Source organism: Anopheles coustani, chromosome 3 (assembly GCF_943734705.1).
Source record: "Anopheles coustani chromosome 3, idAnoCousDA_361_x.2, whole genome shotgun sequence".
In the NCBI taxonomy this organism is placed as follows: Eukaryota; Metazoa; Arthropoda; class Insecta; order Diptera; family Culicidae; genus Anopheles; species Anopheles coustani.
The window spans coordinates 64,718,590-64,740,336 of record NC_071288.1 but is presented as its reverse complement, the minus strand read 5'-3'; the positions used below and the strand labels follow the sequence as shown (position 1 = coordinate 64,740,336).

The 21,747-nt window shown below is 40.4% G+C and overlaps 2 protein-coding genes across 2 annotated transcripts in view; one reads left to right on the top strand and one right to left on the bottom strand.

Annotated features, from left to right (window-relative positions):
- The window catches only part of LOC131259837 (glucose-6-phosphate 1-dehydrogenase), a 285,104-nt gene that overhangs the window by 65,268 nt on the left and 198,089 nt on the right, over positions 1 to 21,747 (top strand). The window lies entirely within an intron of this gene.
- LOC131259855 (SOX domain-containing protein dichaete) lies at positions 12,267 to 13,310 on the bottom strand. Its single transcript, XM_058261462.1, has one exon. The coding sequence runs from the start codon at positions 13,308 to 13,310 to the stop codon at positions 12,267 to 12,269; it is 1,044 nt and encodes a 347-aa protein (XP_058117445.1).

Genomic DNA, 21,747 nt, shown 5'->3' with positions numbered 1-21,747 from the left:
TCTTCCTTCCGGCAAAGATTAATGGTTTGTTTTTTTCCCCGCACCGGACCTCTTCCCTCGTCGGCAGAAAACCGAGCATCCAACAGAGGGAAATTCCCCCAAAGGAAAATGCTGATGGCGATCGTAGTGCTATCACGACACGGAATGGACGATGCTGATGTTTTCCCGCGTCCTGGTGGATGGGTTAGCATATTGATAATTTATGATACCCGCACCCATTGTTGATGGTCTTTATTTATCCGGAATTGTGTCATTATTTAAATTTGTGATTGCTTCGCGGCACTCTTCCACCGTTGTTTTCCCGCTTTGAGGGTTACATTGTGTTTTACGGACATGTTTTCTAGGATCGTTTCGGATTTGTAGCTAGCCTCAACACGCTGCTGCTGATTGTGCTAATCGGAACAAAAGGTTCATGTCATCATAAAATGAGGTGATGAAATAATAAAATATTCAATCCATTTCATTTCAATTTGTAGTAATCTAATCCCCTGTTCTTTCTTGTGTTAACCTCTAAGTCATCAATCTTTTCCGTTTATTCTTTTATTTTGTATCTTTTCATTATTTTATTTTCTTAAATCTATTTTAAGTGGTTTTCAAACCGTTACTTTAAAATTAGAAGAGCATTAATTTTATACGTTCTGCATCATATTTTTAGACAAACTACAGTTTACTAAACTCTTACTTTTTTCTGTTACTTACTTTGTGCAATCCCCTGTTCTTTCTCATATAACCTCTAAGCCATCAATCTTTGTCACTTATTCTTTTAATTTTGTATGGTTTTGTTTGTATCTGTTCATTATTTTTCTTTCTTAAATCTGTTTTAAGCAATCGCAAGGATAATTTTAAAGTAAGAATATTACTTTAAAATTAAAAGACCATTGATTTTTTTCGTACTGCATTAATTTTTAAGAAAAACCATAGTTTACTAAAATCTTAGTTTTTTTATCCTTCTTACTTTAATAAAACAAATGAAACGGACTAAATATGTAGTATGTGGTGACCATTCAGAAGCGTATGTGATTCCAAGAAACATTAGCACATCATTGTTATCTACTAACAAAACTCTACAACAATTCGTTCTACGAATAGAAACTCTGTAAACATTTACCAATATTTCACATTATTACGTTCGTATTTCCAATTCCATCATTCCACCAAATTGTTTCCCGCATTCTATCCCACCACCCTCCTGCGGCTCCGAGACAAATGAATCAATTAACAATTACCCCGAACTAAACAGTTCCGACCAGTGCGACCCATCGGCTTTGCCAAATTGTGCCACAACACCCCTACACTCAACGGGCGCAGAATGCAACACTTTCCCCCTTGTTACCCGGAGCCCCAGGGACGTTGCTCTTGACCCCCAACCCGCCAGCCCGCCGAGCCGAGAGGGTGTTTGTTTTCCACCATCAATTTTTCCACCGCTTACACTACCGATTGCGATGATGATGCTGATGATGCGTCGTTGCAGCGTGATTTTTCTCCTCCGGCACGGCCGCTGCCTCTCCAGCATATTGTTGATTTCATTTGTGACAGTATAAATTACACGCTTATGAATTAATAGACGAGCAAGAGCACGAGACACCCCGCCGGGCCATTGTTAATCTATGCGGATGTTCCGTAGCCGGGGGTATTTCGACCCTTGTGTTTTCGGGAGGGTTATTGGCGGATGAGTGTGTCCGCTTTGGTGGTGATTGCCAACGGGCGTTCAGGGTTCACAATCGCCAAGGTTACCGGCAGCGTGCTGTAAGACCGAGTTCGGTGTAAACCGAAGGGCCCTTAGCAGGGAAGGCTAGAAGGATTAACGACAAACACACCAAACCACAGCGACGTAGATGTAAATAAAATAAAATAAAAACGAATCCGCTCACGACAATCGGTAAGGGTTTGGTCAGCCTTCCGGCTCCGTAATGATAGGGGTAGAAAGATTATCGAGATAAAATTAGACCAATTATTTAAATTGATTTTACAATACTGCACTAACCGTGTGTTTCGATTTGATTTATTTTTTTAACGTTGATGCAATTTTATTTGAAAGTCGCGTAAAAAACTATTCACAAACAAAGTTTCAAACAATTTTGTTTCAAGTTTTTTTGTTAATGTACTTGTCTAACATGACATTTCCCAATTTTGTTTGACTTTAAGGTGCATTAAACTGTATTATAAATATGAAAGTTTCTACCCTCAATATACCTCCCATTATAATTGAAAAGGTCTCTACATTTTTCACTTTGAATGTGCGTGCATTTAATGCCCGATTCTCATTTTGCTACTCATTTTTCATTTTTCTTTTCAATGCAAGTTTTACCATTTTTTTTTTTCAAAGGTATTTTCGAGAGCATACGTCGTAGATCAATTTTTTGGAAGCTTAAGCACTCCTCAACTTTAGAGCAGTAATGCTTCACTACTCACTCACTTATAAAAAAGGAAATAAAATTGTTATAGGTCAGATTTACGAAAAGAACGAACTAGAATCATTTGGGTTGTTTGTTGTTTGATGTTATGATATTGACAAACAATTTTTATTCTATTAAAAAAATCTGCCTTGAGTACGCATTGCTCATTCAAATAGGTGTACGGTTATGGTTTATTATTAAAGTACAATCTTGTATATATTACAAATGCGATAAAGGCAACAAATAAACTAACAATAAACCGCTACAGAAAAAAAATTAATGCACGTGCCCGAACACCGATATGTTTTTTTTTTGTTTTTCTTTTTTCGTCAAGCATTCCTCTTCAAACCTCGCGTTTTCTATTTGTTACGATATTTCATTTAACGACGAAGGTTCATGAAATCCACCCTCCGAAAGAACATAAATTAAACCCACCACGTGTACCAAGCACTTTTCAGATCATAAAATAACAAAAAAACACATTTGCCCCAAAAACAAAGTAAAAACGTACGATTTAGCAATAATTATTCATACGAAAGCGTCTCAAGTGGTACTGGATTGAAGTTGAAATTGAGAACCGAATCTCGGTTCCGTTTTTAATATTCGCTACGTACACTTCAGCTTCAATCGATAGCGACATTTTTACCGTTTTTTTTGTTTCGATTCGTACACCTGAAAATAAAGGATCGCTGCAAAAAAATGGTTTGACACTATCAGAAGTATTAAAACTGTGTATCCAAATATGAGAATGAAAAAAAACAAGCTAACTTGAAAAACAAAGAAAGAGTATGGAATATGAATAACTGTTGTTATGTAAAACATCCCCTATGTTGAGATGTTGAAGCCTAGACTTACAGAAAATAAAAACTGACTTTGCTAAAAATATCGTTTATACTCGGCAGGATTACGGAGTTTACTTACTTGAGCACTTGTAGCAAGGACTTTTGGGACAAACTCCAGTTTCACATAACGTTTACGGGCTACTTTAACTCTTTTATTATGTAAATTACGCCTTGAAACAAAGAAACATTTCATTATGTCCCATCAAACTTGAGGCTAGATTTAACTTTTACATTACGTGTCCACTTTGGAGAAATACACACTAAGTATCACAATGAAATGCGAGTAAGAAACCCGAACCATAGACCCATAGCAAGAACATAAGTCAGCTTCCTTCTATTTTCGCTCCATTTACGGACTTTAGAATCCTAAAACTGTGCCGTTGACCTTAGCCACATTTAGAGCAAGAAAATTAAAAAAAATCAAGAATAAAAAAAAAACACCTTAAAGAAATTCACTAGTCATGGTGCTTCCCCAGTGGAAGAAAATCGGCCCACGAAATGGACACAAATAAATAGAGTGTCCACACAAAGCAAAAACCGGGGAATGGGAAATCCAAAACAAAATTCTAAAAACGACCAAATGGAAAGAAGCAAAATTACTTTTCTGTCGACGCGTAAGAGAGAGTTTTCTTTATTGTTTGTTGTGTATTGGTAAAAATGATTTCATTCTGTAAGCACCGTAACACAAGTCGTCCGTCGAGTCGCTGAATGGGGGAGATGCTCCAGGGAGAAAAAGGTGAGGCCGTAAACAAGGATCGTGAAAAACTCTAAACCGGAAACTGGCAGCATCAGGTCTCTGCTCACCAGACGAAACCTTCAGAACATGTTATGTTACAGTTGTATTTGTAACAAGTTATAGCTTCTTTTTAAATATATAAAAAAATATACATGTCTATTGAGAAGATTAATAAATTGAGGCATGAATTAGTAATAGCACAATGGAGATTATATGAAAAAAAATTATACGATGGGCGAACAAACTAAACAAAACCGTGTTATGGAAATTTTCAAAAATATTCATACAAGCGAAAGTGAATGAGGAAAAACCTATACATTTAGTATCATCTATAGAAGTACCTTATCTTTTCCTGTGTGTGTTAGACATGCTAAGAAACGAAGCGGAAACCCCTGCAAAAAAAGGAAAGAAAGAAACGGGAAATGATATGAACAAAATATTTACTCCATCAACCAAACAACCAACCAGGATGCTAAAACCGATGAGCAACAATAGCCGACAACAATCCTACGGTGGGGAAAAAATGGTAAAAATGGGAAAAATGGAAATAATGTAATGTTTGGTGCATTGTCGTCGAACAAAGCCGATCTTAGGCAGCATTTCCCCGGGTCCTGGGTTTCCCGAAACGAAAGCGAGAATACGGACACCGAAAGCGATGGCCGCCAGCTCGGGCAGGGAGTGCGGGTGAAAAGTGCGTACAGCAAAGGCAGACAGTGGTGTATTCCGCGAGGGTCCTTGTGGAGGGTTCTGGTGCGAAGGGCGGAAGCAGCGAGCCTGAATAACGACAACAGGAAATGACGCGACGATTACTAATGACAAACACGAGAATGGAACCTGGTAGACGGTGAAGAAGGGATGAAGAAGCGGTTGGTCCTTCGAATGGATAGGAAAAAGCAACCTAAGGCCGCGGAGTGGAATGTGGTTGGGTTGGAAAACCCGCGTCGGGTGTTCATCGAAATCCCTCGGTTCGCGTGCGCGTCCTTTTCGGTCGGATCGTCATTTTGTCGGCCGTTGTTTCAACGTGGCATGCTCTCGGGAAAGTGTGCGTCAGTGTTTGTATTTTCTATTGGGGTTGGAGACGCGCCTCGTAAAACACACCCCTGGCCGGGCTGGCGACTGCTTTGAGGGGGTGTAAATGACAAAGCGATACATAGAAACCCCGTTGGGATTTGGCCGACCGCCCAAAATGGAACACATCATCAAATTTCCACCAAAGCATCGCCATTTTACTCCTCCTCGCTACTCGACAGAATAGTGGATCATTCCAGCTGAATGTCCATGTTCATCCCTCGTCCAGAACTTCGCGCACTGCCGTAACTAGGCCGGATCGGGGTGGGCTTGTCACAATGGTTTGACATTACATTACCAAACAGTTCCAAGCACCTCTTATCGCGATAGCAATGCATTCGCACGAATTTACGCTTATGGACAACATTAATCATATCATGGCGCATATGCGAGAATGGGAGAAATTAATAAATTAGCCGCACCAATGGACGTTTGGGGAGCACTTAGGGTCACTTAGGGTGCGGTTGAGATGATAATGGGCATTATTGCTGCTGGGAAACTTTGGCTAATCGGTGAAATGGTACTCAATTGAAAATGAAAACATTCCTTACAAATATTACACTCCAACATTCTCATCGGAAATAGTTTGAAAAAAAGATTTGGTAAAAACTTTGCCATGCTTGCATTTGATTTTCGATATATTTTACTAATAGTTTTATTTTTAAAATAAATTTGATTTTTTTCGATTTTAGTGACAATAACGTTAGGGTATAATTTTTTACTTAACTTCTACCATTTACCAAGACTACCGCACTCAGCTCAAACAAACATTTTTGTAGTGGCTTTTGGTCACAAAGCTCTCGGAGTAATTATTAATGAGTTCAATGTATTTTCACCACTCGTAGTGCTAAAACCTTGGTATATTTAAGGTATTTCTATTCTTATTTCAATGTGCATTACGGATTTACTACCTGTTTTAAACAAACAGGCGTAAATGCAAATAATATTAAAAGATAGGAAAATTGTAAAAAGGTTGATAAATATGAATACTTAATAATTGTTTTTTTTTAAACAGAGTGCAAATAAATCAACATACTAGAGATATCAATCGATATGGGAATGTTTGTAAAAATCCGTTCGATGTAAATCTCTTCTTCTCTTATCTTCTTCTCTCTATATCTATAAAAATGAATGTATGTATGTTCGTGATGCTAAAACTCAAAATCGGCTGGCCCAATCTTGATGACGTCTTCGTATGATTTCTTCCTTTTTACCCAAGGAAGGTTTAGGAAAAAAGATAATTTGAAAACTCCCATAGAAAAGCCGGAAAATGGGAAAATTCGGTAAAAACGGCTTTCTTCCATATAAAAAAAAACTTATTTACCTTCTCTAACGAAATTAAAAAACCGGTTTGACTTATCACAACGAAGTCTTCTTATGGCTTATTCCTTTTGGTCCAACTAAGGTTTAGAAAAATGAAAAGTTTGAATATTTTCAAGGAAATGCCAGAAAACATAAAAAAAACTCGATAAAAGGCTTTTTTCCATAAAAGTAATTATCTATATCTATAAAAATGAAAGCTAAAATCGGCTGGAATCTTGACCATTGGTACGACCAATCTTTGTATGATTTGTTCCTTTCACCTTAGCAAGGTTTAGAAAAAAAGAAAATTTGAAAATTCCCATGAAAAAGCCGGAAAATTCGAGAATTTGTAAAAACGGCTTTTTCCATATAAAAAAAAAGTTTCTATGACGGATACTGAACAACGACTGGACTAATTCGTACAAAGCCTTCTGGTGGCTGATTTCTTTTGACTCAATTAAGAATTAGTAAGGATGAATATTTTTAAAAATTTCTAAGAAAAAGGAAGAAAACTAGAATACTCGAAAAAGGGCTTTTCCCATACGAAAAATTTCCATTTTTTGTTTGTAACGCTAATATTTAAAATAGGCTGAGCCAATCTTGAAGATGTTCATGGGATGATGTTCGTTTTTAACCAAGGAAGAGTAAATGGGAAATTCTTTAAGGAAAATCCAGAAGATGGGAAGAATTGTAAAAACGGCTTTTTCCATGTAATAAAATCAAGTAACTCAATCTTAACGATGTTGTGGGATCAATTGTTCCTTTTGGGCCAAACAAAATTTAGGAAAACGAAAAGTTCAAAAAATACAAATGAAAATAAGAATTGTCGAGTTAAATCTGTACTGGATCGTGGATTGTAACGTGAGTGTTGTTATTTTGCAATGCGCTTCATCGAAAATTGAACTCATTACAAATCTTTATCTGAACTTTGGGCATAGTATCCAAACTACGAATGATTGAGTGCGCGAGCGGTTTAAGTTGCCTTTAAAAAACTGATGCCATTGGACCATTGCCCTCATATAAATTGTGTGATCGTGTTGTAAGTGAATGAAAAAGTCATCAATCGTTTAGAATAATTTTATAACATTCTTTGGATTTGCCTGATATGCCGTGTCCTAAAGATGGATCTGCTATTGATATGTGTCGACATCAACGAACATAACGGACTTCCTTTGAGCTCCAATGCTTTGTTATTTCAATATTACCGGGTTATTAAAATTTGGCGTGGCGAAGTTCGTTGGGTCAGCTTGTTTGATTAAAATTGAAAGATACTAAGAAGGCTCTTAAACTTTAATATTTTTTTCATGTATTTAAAGATTTTGTTGTACCAACACGTTACGTTTGCCACGGTTAAAATGAACGAATAATCCGATCTGCACAAAACCAGCCTCCCGGGCGAGTCGGTTCACTAATTCTCATTACGGTCGTTATCATCCACGTGGGTATTTTAAAACACGAATTGGTTTCCGGTAGAAAGCCGCATTTCGCAGGTCTGCTAACGAGCGATTTCTTATCTCCATACTTCAGGGCAAGCAGCCAACAATGGGCCGCACTCGACTTTAATCCCCTCGCCCACCGAAAGCGTGTCACTTGGCGAACGATTGTGGTCTAAAATCGCATCGGTCGGCGATGCCAGGATAAAAGTAATGCTCACCGCGGAATCTGGAGGCCATCAACAATATTAAAACCAATAACAACCTAATTCGAAACCACTCGAGTACGCAATTTATTCGAAGGGGACGCTTCGGCGCGTTTCTTTCGAACCGCCGTTGGTTCCGTTGCCGGGTATTTCTTTCGCTTATTGAGGCTCGCTTATTAATCCTGACGATATTCCGGTGGACGGAAAAGCGGGAAGCTGGTCGGTCGCTCCGGAGAGTCCGGAACTGAGCGGGACAATGGGAATTCCGGAGAAGAAGAGGATGAAGTACCGTCCAAAAAAAGGGAGTGCAATGATCCGCGAAGCATATTGTGACAATCACTTCCACGTGCAATTATTCATTTTTCATGCGGTCGTTTTCCGATTCATACACCCTCGTACGGCAACCGTTACAACGAGGCGATTTTTCCGTCTTAACTACGGAGAACGAATTCGCAGTTGCTAGGGATTTGCAGGAGTATTGCGTACTGCCAAAAACCAGATGCTATGTAATGGAAACATATTAATGTATGTATAACATATATGTTGTCAAACATATTAATCGACAATTGGGATGAATTAATCATTTTTACAGCATCTATATAAATTTTTAAAATTGTTGAAAATCCCGATTCGGCTGGGTTTCGAACCCACGCCGTGGAGGTGGTGGGTGGACCCCCTATGCATTTAAATTGAACAGCATAAATTTATGTCCTATTAGAAGTTAGACATTCAAAGCATTAAATAAGCTAAATTACAAAATTTTCATTATCGTCTTTCCACGCCTATTGTTTGCTATATGAAAGGATTGAAGACATGTTATTTTATGTAACTTAATATCGTCGAAATCAAGTATTAATTCGATTTCGTTGCACATTAATATGCTATCTTGTAGCAGTAGAACTATAAAAAAAATCTTGTCAATTTTCAAATATTGGTCATATCTCTAAAGTTAGCTAAAGTAAAGATGATTTGTTTAACAGCTAAAGTTTCTTTTCCGGTGTCATTAGACTACCAGAAATGTCAAAAAACTAAAACTAACTTCTATTTAAACATCAAACTTTTCTGTTTTGCTTATAAATCATTGTTCGATTATTTAAACTAATTTCAATAACAATGGAGGAGATAATATAAAAGAAATTAATGATTTTTTTCTGAAGGATTTTAACATATTTTTATTTGTGCTGTATTTAAGTTGATGATATAATGTTACTTAGTTTAAATTTCAGAGCTCTATGACATCCGAAGTTGCATTCCCGAATAGGCATTAAAAAAATGGGTTTGCTCAGTAAACATAGTAAAAATTGTGTTTTTCAACTTTTTATTGACCATTTGTTGTTAATGTTTACATTTGATGAAAGTTGATTTTTCAAGTAGCTAAGAACTCCTAGGCTTACAAATCGTACCAATGTAAGCGGTCATCAACATAAGAAATGACGCATGGAAAATATTTTGTTCTTAAATTTGTTAATTTATGCAAAATTATAATTTAATAAAAACTTTAAAATATTGGTAGAATCTAAATTTGAAACATAAGAAAACCATAATACAGACCAAAACCATTTATCAATGCTATAAAAAACTTACTTCTTCCTAGCTCCCTTAGCTTTTGTGAAAGGAAAACTCTTTAATTCAATCGTCCCAGTTGTTCGAGAAAAAGAACAGCATGGATGTCGAACACCCTGAAGGAACCGTCCCACAGTTTACTCCTTCGATCTTGCATCAGTCTCACGGTCGCAACCAAGAAAAACACATAAACCCTTCGCCGAGGGAGAAAATGGGAGCATGCGAATCCTGCGCCCATTATTTCCCATACAAATCACATAATGAATAAGGAAACGGATCCGGAAGTGCCGGAAATATGGTAGCCGCTGCGGCAAACCGGAACCGAGTGCGAATGGCCCGTGGGGACATTAATTCTTTGCACCGAGCACCTCGCGTCTACCATCTTCTCCTTGCCTACCCCAGGCACCACCCCCGTTCGAGCGTTGGACAGAATTTTTCAATCCCATTATCCTTGCCGACTGTGTTTCAAATGTCGTACGTTTGTTGGCCACATTGCTTGGGCGCGGGTTGTTTCTAAGTTTGATGAGAAGGAGGAAAAGGGTGAAATCGAAAGCGAACTGTTTTATCGAACCCTACCGGAACATGGGCCCATACAGGGACGTCATAAAAACCCGAGCTCGTGCCACCTCCCGAGCTAAAAGTAAAGCCCGATGAAGGAAAGAAAGGATTGGTGAGGGGAAACGACAGGCGTTGGTTTCCGAATGGCCTGGACGTCGCAGCACTCGGACTCGACGACGGAAGTACTTTATTTATGACTGTTTGCGAAGCTTCCAACGGTTCATTATTGCCGCCTGGTCGGGACATCAGAACGTTTGGATATACATTCTGCATGAGTGTACGTGTTCGATTCGTTCGTTTTTGGAAAAAAACGAGGACGACCGGGCAAGGGGGTTCATTGAAAGTATTGCTAGACCACAATGGAAAACGAAATTGTCAACCAAGTGGTTTATTAATCTTCTTTTTTTCATACGCGTCAAAATTCACTTACTTTTTTGATGTTCAAATGAACTCCCAGGTACGATGGAACCTGTTTGTATTTGGGCAAATAAATCAATAATAACGATGACAAGTGGCCCGTAGGCGTTATTGCCCGCAAGGACACTTTCACCTAACAAGACATAGTTTTTTAAGGCAGACAATACGAAACATAAACTTAATTATTTACGCCAGCCTAGTTACTGGATTGTGTTGGCAATTTAAATATTCAAAGCAGGCAGACGATGTTTCGTTAAAAACTTAAATTTTTATGTGGCTTATTAAACATGTATGTAAACTAAACTTCCTTGGATGAACCTTGCAAAAATTATAAAAATTTATTCTTTAACTTGATTGGGTATTTACAGCCAAATAAAATAAAAAATCATTTAAATTATAAACAATACAAGTACATTAATAATTTAGAACAAATTTTCTCAGGAAAATGCCACATTTCTATTTCTTTCCATTTCCCTTTAACCCACGAAACACGATAAACGTTTGATTTTATTTCAAATAATTTTATTCCGTTTTATTAGACTTTGATCGGTTTTGTTTTTTTGTATGTTTTTTTTATACCGTTGATTTCAACTTCTTTTCTCCCCTCGGCCATCAACACCATCGAATACTGACAGATAACAAATACCACTCTTACTGACGCTTCGATACACTTCGTTTTTAATTACATTAAAAATACCTATCCGCCCACTCGTGTTTTCCCAGCGCTTCCGCTTTACCGTCCACCGAGGCAAAATCTCTTACATGGTAAAGCCTTCCGAAGGTGAAGCCTTGAATGCGAGATCTTATGCGAAGGGAAAAGGCTAAAACAATATCCTACAACATTGACCGCCCGAAACCTTGGGCGGGTTGGGCTTTCGTTTTCCGAAATTACAATTAATAATTATCTACTATACGAAAAGGTGGGTGGTAGGATGAACAGAAATGGCGAGAGATAGGGAGGGATGTGGAATGACGAGCACGTTGGAAGGGAGTTACTTATCGCCTAGATTTACATCGAGTAAAGATTTGGGATCAGAGTTTTCGCTTACAATTTATACTAGGTTTTGTTTCGTTTCTCTTTTCATTATTTCATAGCTTCATGTTCACTATTCGTTGAGGTCACACAGTGATAATTATTTACAAAATTCGCTTTCCCAAGTTCACATTTACTAGCCACTCGCGTAGAGTGGTTTGGCAAAGCTCACCAGGAAAAATAAAAAATAAATTGGGAGACAGAGAGAGGGGAAGTGTGAGGAGCTAGAAAAATAAAACGTAACTAAGATCAAAACACAACACTACTAAACGAGAGGCATGACGTTCCTACGCTCCGCAAATCGGTACGCAATACAGAGTGCAGATTTGAGCCGTTTGTCTTAAAATGCGAGAGTTAAAAACTAAAACGTAAGATCTTGCTTGTACCATTCCGGCGGGTTCACATCTTTTTATCTTTGTGCTACAACATATGCTACATTATCACTTTCGTTTTTGGCAAGCAAAAAACAAAACAACATGCAGCGGCGATCGCTTGCGTTTGCTTTTGTGAGCGAAAGTAACATGAAAATTAGTTTCCCCAAAAAGAACCGACGAGCCATCGATCGACGGGCGCGTATCAAAATAAATTAAAGCGTGTGGAGAATGGGAAACCGAACGTTCGGGAATGTGTTTAGCTATCCGAGAAATGTAACCGGGAATGTAACCACGTTAGCCTACTATGTACAAAATGGGGTCGCGTTTGGGGCCCTTACTTAGTAGATGACCTGCACCGGCCGCCGCATGGAGTTGTCGAGGTCGGGCAGCGCGGACTGGGACGTACTGGGGCTGGAGCCGGGTGACGCCGACGAGGTGGACGAGGTGTTGTACAGGCTGTTGGAGTGCGCGGCGTAGAGCGGGGCGGCGGCGGCCGCCGCCGAGATGCCGCTGTAGATGTTGGAGTAGAAGGAGCTGAGCGAGGTCGGGGGCAGCTGCTGGGCGGCGGACTGCTTGCCCGGATCCCCGAGCCCTCCCGGCGAGTGCCCGCTCTGTACGTGGCCCTGCTGCGATTGGTGCAACTTCTGCAGCGTCAGCGGGTCGAAGCTGCCAAAGTACGGCACGGAATAGTGCTGCTCGAGCTGCTGGAGTGGGTGCGTGGGGGCGAAGTAGGGTGGGAGCTGCGGGAACGGATACGAGGAGCCGAGCGACCCCTTGCCACCCTGCTGCATCGCTCCGAGGGCTCCGAGTCCGCCGGCGGCGTTAGCGAGCGGGTTCTTGGGCTTCCGGCGTGGCCGATACTTGTAGTCCGGATGTTCCTTCATGTGGGTCGCCCGCAGCCGCTTCGCCTCGTCGATGAACGGGCGCTTCTGGGCCTCGGTCAGCAGCTTCCACTCCGAGCCGAGCCGCTTCGAGATCTCCGAGTTGTGCATCTTCGGGTTGTCCTTGGCGATCTGGCGACGCTGGAGGCGCGACCACACCATGAACGCGTTCATCGGCCGCTTGATGTGTCCCTCCTGGCCGGGAGAGGTCTGTCCTGCACCAGCGCCACCTCCACCGCCACCACCACCACCACCCCCACCGGCGATCATACCACCCTGACCGCCGGCGTGATGATGATGCAGCCCTCCGTGGCCCTGCAGGCCGGCGAGGGAGGTCGGCGGAAACCCGAGACCGCGCTTGAGCCCGAGATGGTCGGCGGAGTTGGGGCTGTGGTTGGGCTGCGGGGCGAAATCACCCGCCGGCGGAATGTCCATGCCGCTGCCGAGTGAAAACCCATAGTGCGGGTGACCCAGGCTGGCCATGGTGTGATGGTTAATCATGTTGCTGCAGACGTTGTTGGTGTGCGTGAGTCACGAGATGCGCGGAACAAAAAAAATGCTCATAAGCACCACCTTTTACCACGTGATCGCAAAACGCAACGATCCACTGATGTTCGAACTTTAGGCTTTGATTTTCTTAGCAACACAGCACTCACTGTGGATCACCGATTCGAATCACTTGCTTTGAATGTTTCGAAATTGTTTTCGTCTTCCTTAAACTGTTTATCACCCGAGTTTGTTTCTTGTAGTGAATATTGAGGATAAACCACTTCACTGTGGCTGTTCACCAGACTGCCTGTAAATTGTTTCTGTTGTGCTGCTTCCTTTGACCTCGTGCAGATTTCACATACACAATAAGTGAGATCTTGTAGGCCGCTTTTTCACCACGCCACAAACAATCGAATACACTGCTGCTGAGGCCGTATGAAACAATCGAACAAACAAACAAAACCGATTAACTTGCACCTCCAACTCAGCTACGTGTTCGGTAAAACTCGACAAAGATCGCTTTTAAAAACGCAAATGGAATTCCGGTTCTCGTCGCAGCCTGTTGATCATCTGCTCGGTACCAGAGTTCGACTTGTACTGACTGCTTCGGTTGCTGCCGGATCCCGACCTACCGTTCCATCACGAACCGCTCCGTGTAAAGAAAACCCGCTTTGCTTCCTTTTTTTTGGGGTGCTTTGTTCCTCGTGTTTTGTTTTGTTCTCGCTCCGTCCCGCTCGAGGCAGCGCCTGCCCTTTTTGCTTTCTCTCTTTCTTTTTTTTATTGCAGCAGTTTTTGTTCCGTTGTCGATCGCTTTCTTTCCCATTCTTTGTCGACGATTACACGTGATTCTTTTTCAATTCTTCTTTTGTGCCCTTTGAAACTGTTCATCCCTTTCACTGGGAAGCTGTGTGAAAAGAGCGGTTGTTTCGCTTACACACGATGCTGGTTTGGGTGCCGAAGCGGTTTGCAATAGACAGCTATATGACCCTCGTACGGATTACTTGACGTGCCAGACAAGGAAACCCACTGTGGTATCGATAGCACATCTCACGCACACAACCACAGTCGTCATCAACGAAAAAAAGAGGCGTGCTAATGAAATGTTCCCGTGTAATAGATTTCGCTCTTTCGCATCAGCGCGTCTCTCGCTCACACTACTCCATTATTCGAACAGAAAGCCACAAGAACAACCGTCGGCATTCTTCTTTTCTACGACGCCTTTTATCCTGCTCCCAATATCCGCCTTTGTAGGACGCTTCAAACATCCGAAACGCAACACACCAAATCCCCACCAAAGGCGCGCTTTCTTACCTGCCTCCCGTTTCCCTCGGCAGGAGGGGATGAATGGGAAAAAAGCCCGCGAATACAAGCTTTTCTTCTCTGCCCTTTTCCCTTTTGTTGCGCTGTGCTGTGAGCTTCCAATATTCGATTTTGTATTTAACTTTGTCGGTATGCGTGTGCGCATTCAATGCGCGATTGTAGTTTAGTTAGTTTACTGCTTCCTTCAAGGTTCATTGCTTACTTATTTCGTTTCCCCTTTTCTTCACATTTTTCCCTTGGCAATCGAAACGGTTGAAGGATAATGGGTACAGAATGGAAAAGCTCTCCATTTGTTCCGGTGGAATGCTGCCTCTTTCTCTTTCGCCGCACCAAAAGGCAGTGCTTTGGAAGAGGATTCGTTGTTTGTGTTCACTTTTCTCTTGCCGTTTCTCTACTCACAAACAAGCGATGGTGAATTTCCTGTCCCTTTAGCCCCCGCCAGCTCATTCCGTGCCTCGTGCTCTTTCTTTCACTGCTTGATACACTCCAGAAAAATTCTCCCTTGTTGGCTGAACCATTAAAAAGCTTTTCTTGTTCGCATTTTGTTTCCCCAATTCCCCATCCAAGCTTTTTCATTCGTGGTGGCTGTTTGGTTGTTTATTTCTTGTTATATTTTTTCTCCCCACCATTATTTCGAATCCGTTTCTTTCCCACAATGCGATCCGCGATTTTAGTCGTTCACGCTTTTTCCTGCCTTTCTCTCTTTCTCGCGCAACCGTAGGTTCGTTCTTTGTTCGTTGTTTAGTTGGTTTTGTTGCTTTCTTAACCCCCCACCAACCTATCCGACTTTTAATTTTGCGTTTGCTTTTCCATCGATCAATGTTGCCTTTCCTCAACCCCTATTGGTTTGTTTTCATCCCAACCGGCCGCAGCTGCCACCTCCTTCACTCATAACTTCATTGCAACCTCTGCTATGGCTTTAGACCCCTTAAGAGAACCGTCTCGTGTCGCCACACTCCATCAATAACGCCAGCAGCAATCCAGGAAAAGAGGTTACCCCGCGTTTTTGTGAAGCATTTTAGAGCTTTTCATGCTCTCAGGACTCAACGCGTGGGCAAGAGCAACGGTGGAAAACGTCGAGCCAAGGATGGGGTCACCGTTCCGGCATTCCACCGAAGCAAGCCACCCCGTAATACTGTTAAAGGCCGGGCGGCTGATGTCGTTTATCACGGAGCCGGTGCCAGTAAATTGTTAATAATAATAATGCGCCCACAATATGGCCTTCCGATCGCCTCACAAATGCCCGGATGGTTGGGAAATGAGAGAAAATAAGAAATTCAGAGAAAACTGCCACGTTTCCATTTGTTTGCAACAAAGAATTTTTTCTATGATTGGGAAAATCTCGGGGGAGAGCGACAATACCTTGAACCAGATGAGCAATAATATCATCGATAACAGTATCATCATATCTATTTCGTTGCAAATAAGCTTTTGTTATTTTCAATGAATTTGATCTCAAGTGAGCCAAGCAGACTTTGCTGAAATTCAAGATACCACACGTTTCCGTTGTCATCTATTTTATAAAACACATTTATTTAATTCGCCGAAAAAACGTTTCACGACTGTTACTAGTTATTTTGGATTAATCAACCAGTTATCAAACAACTTTGCACATGAAGTTTATAGTGATGAATTGGCAGCCCCTCTGAGCTAGAGAACTATTTTTGCCCAAAAACAAGCATACAACCATTCATTTGCCAACTGTATATTGAAGCGTTGTTTATTTGAAAGTTTTTAGATGCTTTTACTTTTCGCAATCACGGAACATTTAATTTTTGAGATTATCTAACATATAGGATGAAAAGATGTTTATCTAAATGATTTTTATAAATTGTTCATATTGAAAATCCTTTCGAATGTTCGTTTCATTAGCAAAATTGGACGAGGAAATGTATATTTAGAATAGATCAAATAAATTTACTAAATTAAGCATATACCTAAAATATCTCCTCTACTGTGGAAGCTGTTACACGGCACGATATAAATAAACTATAAATTGATACGATTATGAACTTTCATGTTCGATTCATCCACAATGAAACAAATATAAAGTGTTATAACAACCTGGAATAAAACCTGGTAAACAGAACCGCAATTTATTATCTACTTTTTCTATTTGAAGTTTTTTTGCGTTTCTGCACTGTACAACGCATCAACATGCGTGTCATATTGAGCTTTTCTTTTTTGTTGAGTGTAAGCTTAGCTTTGCCCCTATCGGTAGTGTGAAATTGATCCTGTTACTTTTTTTGTCCCCGATCGGGTGGTAATTCGCCTCAATCCCGCATTTCAATTAGCTTTCCTCGCTTTTTACGACACGCCGAGCCGCTGTGTGCAGATTTTCCTTTTTTTATTCGTATGTGGCCGACAGTTTTTTCACCTCTCTACTTCCATGTATTTTGGTTGTTTCTTTTTTTATGAGATCTACCCCTCACCATTTGGCATCAAAGCCTTACCTGGAAGCTGTATTCATTTTTACAGTCATCTAGCGCACTTTTTTATACAGCCGCAGCCATAACGACGAAATATGACAGAGGAAAAACAAACATCCGTCGAACTGTTTTGTGATGAATTGCCGTACAATCGAACGGTGCACACCACACCCACAACTATGCTGAATGTGGAGAGATGCGATATGTAAGCCGATGTTCGCAGCATAAATGCAACCTCCGCTTTATGATTGTTTGTTATAGCTAGGGATCGAAAGGGATTTGAATAATGCAAGCAAAAAAGAACGAAAGCGAACCCTTGGAGGGAAAAGTGTTCCGTCTCCCGTCCGATTGCCCCCGTCAACGGTAGTAAACAAATCACTTTATTTCGGCCCATTGGCTGAAACGGAGTTTATTGAACACTTTCCTGCACACATTTGCCTACGTTTCGCATGCATCGGGTATTTCGAGGGACAAGTGAGAACGGTTTTGGACGGAGCCGAATGCATGTCCAAGTTTTCACCTTCTACTCACTTTAACACCTACCAATTAACGAACAACTCTTTGGTTTGGCTCGTAAAAGAAAGGTTGTTAATTCCTTTCTCTCCTATTGATAGTAATTCCTCCGCTGCCGATACGCGGGAACGAAACAACAAACACAAAAGCCCTACCGGCTTCTTGAGCAGTAGTTTCGGATATTGTTTCCCAACCGGAGAAGCTTCCCAAAACAACGGTACACGGCAATTGCGGGATCGAGACAGTTTTTAAATGCCCAGAAATGCGAGATGAGGGAATTGTTATTTTCAACAAAAATTTGCTGTACAAATTTTACGATACTTATACCTGGTCAGAGCAATTGCAGAAGTATGGAAAAGAAATCCTTTCAGTATAAGTGTTTGTTCGTTCAATTTATGCGTATCCGAAAGCTGCTATATTATGTCAATGTTTTTATGAAAAACTACCATCAAAATTGAATATAGTGTATGTTTCAAGCTTAGCTTCTTAAATTTTGAAAAAAAAACACGTTAACCGTTTTGTTACGTTTTTTCAAATTTTTATTTAATCACTTTGAGAGAAGTATATAATGTGAAACTCGATTAGACCTGAATTTTTATTTCTATTTATTTAATAACCTTTTGGATTCTTGTTAACTCATTAAGAATATTTAGAATATTTTTTAAAGAGATCAAAGTTTATATAATCCGTTACACAAATAGTGAAAGAGTGATAATTGGTTGTTGTTTTTTCAAAACATATTAACACATGTTTTTTGGAAATTAAAATGTAAAATAAAAATATCGAAAATGATTTAGGGTTCAATTTAAATTTGATTTTGAGTTTGTTTTAAAAGATATTTCACTCTTAAATTTATTGCTCCAAAGAACATTTAATAAAAACATACGCCAATTGCGAAATCAAATATAACACTAAACAGTTCTAAGGGACGAGTAGTAAGAAATAACAGAAGTATTACTGTTGAAAAAAATATGATCCATGAAGTAAAGAAATAGAAAACAAGTAGGTAATTATTTTTCCACCAACGTGGATCGTAGCTTCGTGGTGTGAGCTCCTACAGACCGGATGTCCTCGGAGCGGATGTACCTTCGCTTCTGCACTTCAGCGAGCCACAACGTGCAAACATCGAAAAATCAGCGAAGCGCATCCAAATTGATCAATCGCAAAATGATTATCTACCGTTTGGAACAATTTCCCGTCTCATTTCCTTTCTTTCCTTTCCTGACGTAGTTTTTTTTTCCTATCTGCCTCTTAATATTCAGCACTTCATATTTCTGTGTGTACCATCAAGTAGAGCATGTGTGAAGTGGCATTAGTGGAAGTGGCATCGAGCAATTTTTTTTTCACTTTTAGAGAGCTCAGCTTTTCCATCGTTCCACCGTTGCTTTCTTCGTACCTTCTCGCTGAGCGGATGAATCGGAAAAGATGAGATTTTAATCGAACCCGTCCACACCAGCAGGCGGTTGGATGCAGCACAAAGCTAACGATAGATAAATAATGTTTTAGGATGGAGAGAGAAAAAAATGCCCCGTACCTTTTCTTCATTCCTTTGACGGCTTTTTAGCGATGGTTCAAAATGCTGCCTCAAACAGGAGTCAATTAAACCGTCTTAACCAACATCACAACAACAAAAAACGAAGGAAATATGGTTTTCCTACGGCTTGGTGTGCTCTCCTATAACACACGCGCTTGTCCCAAGGCCATAAGGCCGTACATAACATGTTATCCTCCCGCGTTTCATCTCTAATTCTAATGTGGGCTCGGAAAGCATTTTTGTGCTAGTTCATTTTACTCTTATCTTTTTAGCGTACCGGATTTTGCAATTAACCGCTCGTTGGAGAGTAAAGCGGCGTAAAATGAATCGAACGGAAGTGTGCCGTATGGTTTCCATCTCTAGTTTGTTTGTTTTTTTTCAGTAATAACCCACAATGGCTGATTTAGAGCAACCAACCGGATCCCGAGATCGTGAGTAGTTTTTTTTTGATCCTCAACTCCTAAGTAATAGATCAATAACGAGTGAAGAAAATAAGCAGATTACCTCAATTGAATGATGATTGATGATTTCAAACATCTGCTTCTAGTTTGCCCAAAGCCTTTGTTTGTCTATAAAATATTTTTGTTCAATAAAATAAAGTCGAGCTAATGTCAAAACGTAAATATTGTATCACATGGTTGACTCGTCAAAACGAAAACCTATTTTTCGGGATTTACCAAAACATAACCACATGTAATCTATATTTTCACGACGCACGCAACACGGACTGTATATTATTATTATGTAGGGAGTAAATTTTTAAAAAAAGTACTCATTGTCGCGCTACCTGCTTTGCAAACCAACGATTGATTTCTCCTCCCACCCTGTTGTGGAACTTATTTTTTATATACAAAAAAAAAATCGCTCTCATAAATCCACTAAATATCGCCACCACAAATCATAACGATAATTTACGGCAAATAAATTAACCACCCATCGATTCGCTGTCCAGGAGCGATAAATCACGCGTAATCCAGTAATTTATCGCTGGTTATCTCTTTTTCTCTTCAAGACACCTAGATGTCTCTTTTTCTCCGCACAAACAACTTTCCGCGCAAATGTCTCCAAAGTGGAAAGTACCGCACGGCATAAGTTTGTTGATCTTAGCGTGAATTTAGAAAACAAATGATTTTCCATGTAGCAATCCAGAGCAGCAAAAGGGTATTTTTCTTACATTGATTGCATTTGGAGGAAAGAAGACATTCCTAACTTAACAACCCGAAAATGGCTCCAATAAGAGGATTAGACAGAGCCAAGCACAGTCATCCCTGCATGGTTTAATTCAAATTATCAAATATATGGATTACTACAAATGAATTCTCTATTTACACTGGTGCAGAAACATCAAATCTCTGCAAAACTTTTGCATGCAAAAGTGTGGTGTATTCTTCGTGTAAAGTGAATTTGTATTGAGGCTTTTAGCGTTTCTCAAAGCACAAAAGTTATGTATAAAATTTCTATATTCGCAACCACTTGTTAGTTTTATAAAGGTTCGTACTGAAGCATATAAGATGAGTGTTGCAGGTAATAAATACACGATCTCCAAATATTTAAATGGCTATGTTAACTACTTCATACCTAAAAAACCAAATATGTTTTATAGCAGGGAAAATCAATTTCATTGTAAAAGCAACGTGTATAAGGATTCGATTAGCAAGAAAGGTTAGCGTACGGCAAAGAGTAATGATCCCTAGAATTGATTGTGTCAAATCGAGAACCCAATCGTATCACATTTATTGATATTAACTCCAGTGACAGTTAAGAAAGATATGAAGCGTGTCCGACAAAAGGCACGATTAATATACGCGTCTTGATAGTGGCCTGGTTATGCTCGGAGTGTCGTACCGACGTGCCTAACAAGATTTTCGTTAGGAGTCCTCGGTCCGAACGAGCCTGATTCTGATTGATGTACGCAATTAGCATCGTGCAGTTCGCCAGTTCTCGGAACCGGGACCGTAACCGTACCCTCCATTAGTCCTGTCGCCACACGGCCTGCCGCCCTTCGCCAGGCTAATCCGGTTTAGCGTCGTCACCTTTGTCGGTGGAAGCACCTCGCAGCGGCAGAAGAACACCTCGAAACGAAAACCCGACACGATCAGGTGCCAAAACGGTTTGGCTGGCCCGCCGGGACACGGGTGGTTGTGGCACGAGAAATTTGGGGCAAAAATCATTTACGTTTTGCGGTTACGGCCGGCTTAAGCTGACCACCACCGGTCATTGAGGCTGATAAGAATGGTTCACCCGGTGTCCGCTCGGGGCGTATTTTTCGTACCCCGTTCTGAATGGATTGAATGCAAATCGGGAAAGAGGATTATGACACGTCTCCGGCGGCCAGGTCCACCATCCGATGCGTGGTAAACTGGATGCGATGGGAACAAAGAGGAAGAAAAGAGATTAAAGAGATCAATTGGCAATGGCTACCGCATACATTGGCCAAAGTACGTATCGGGAGGATATTCTGCACACACGTGGACTTTGATTGTGTGTGCGAAATCTTATTTCAATTGACAACAATTGATCATTGCAATAAGAATATTTTAGTATTATGATTTCTTCTGAGAATGCATTCAATTAAAGTGAAACAAACGGTTATTATCGCATAAGTATAAATGGAATGATTTTACTTCATGGTAAGTATACTTCCCTATTTTTA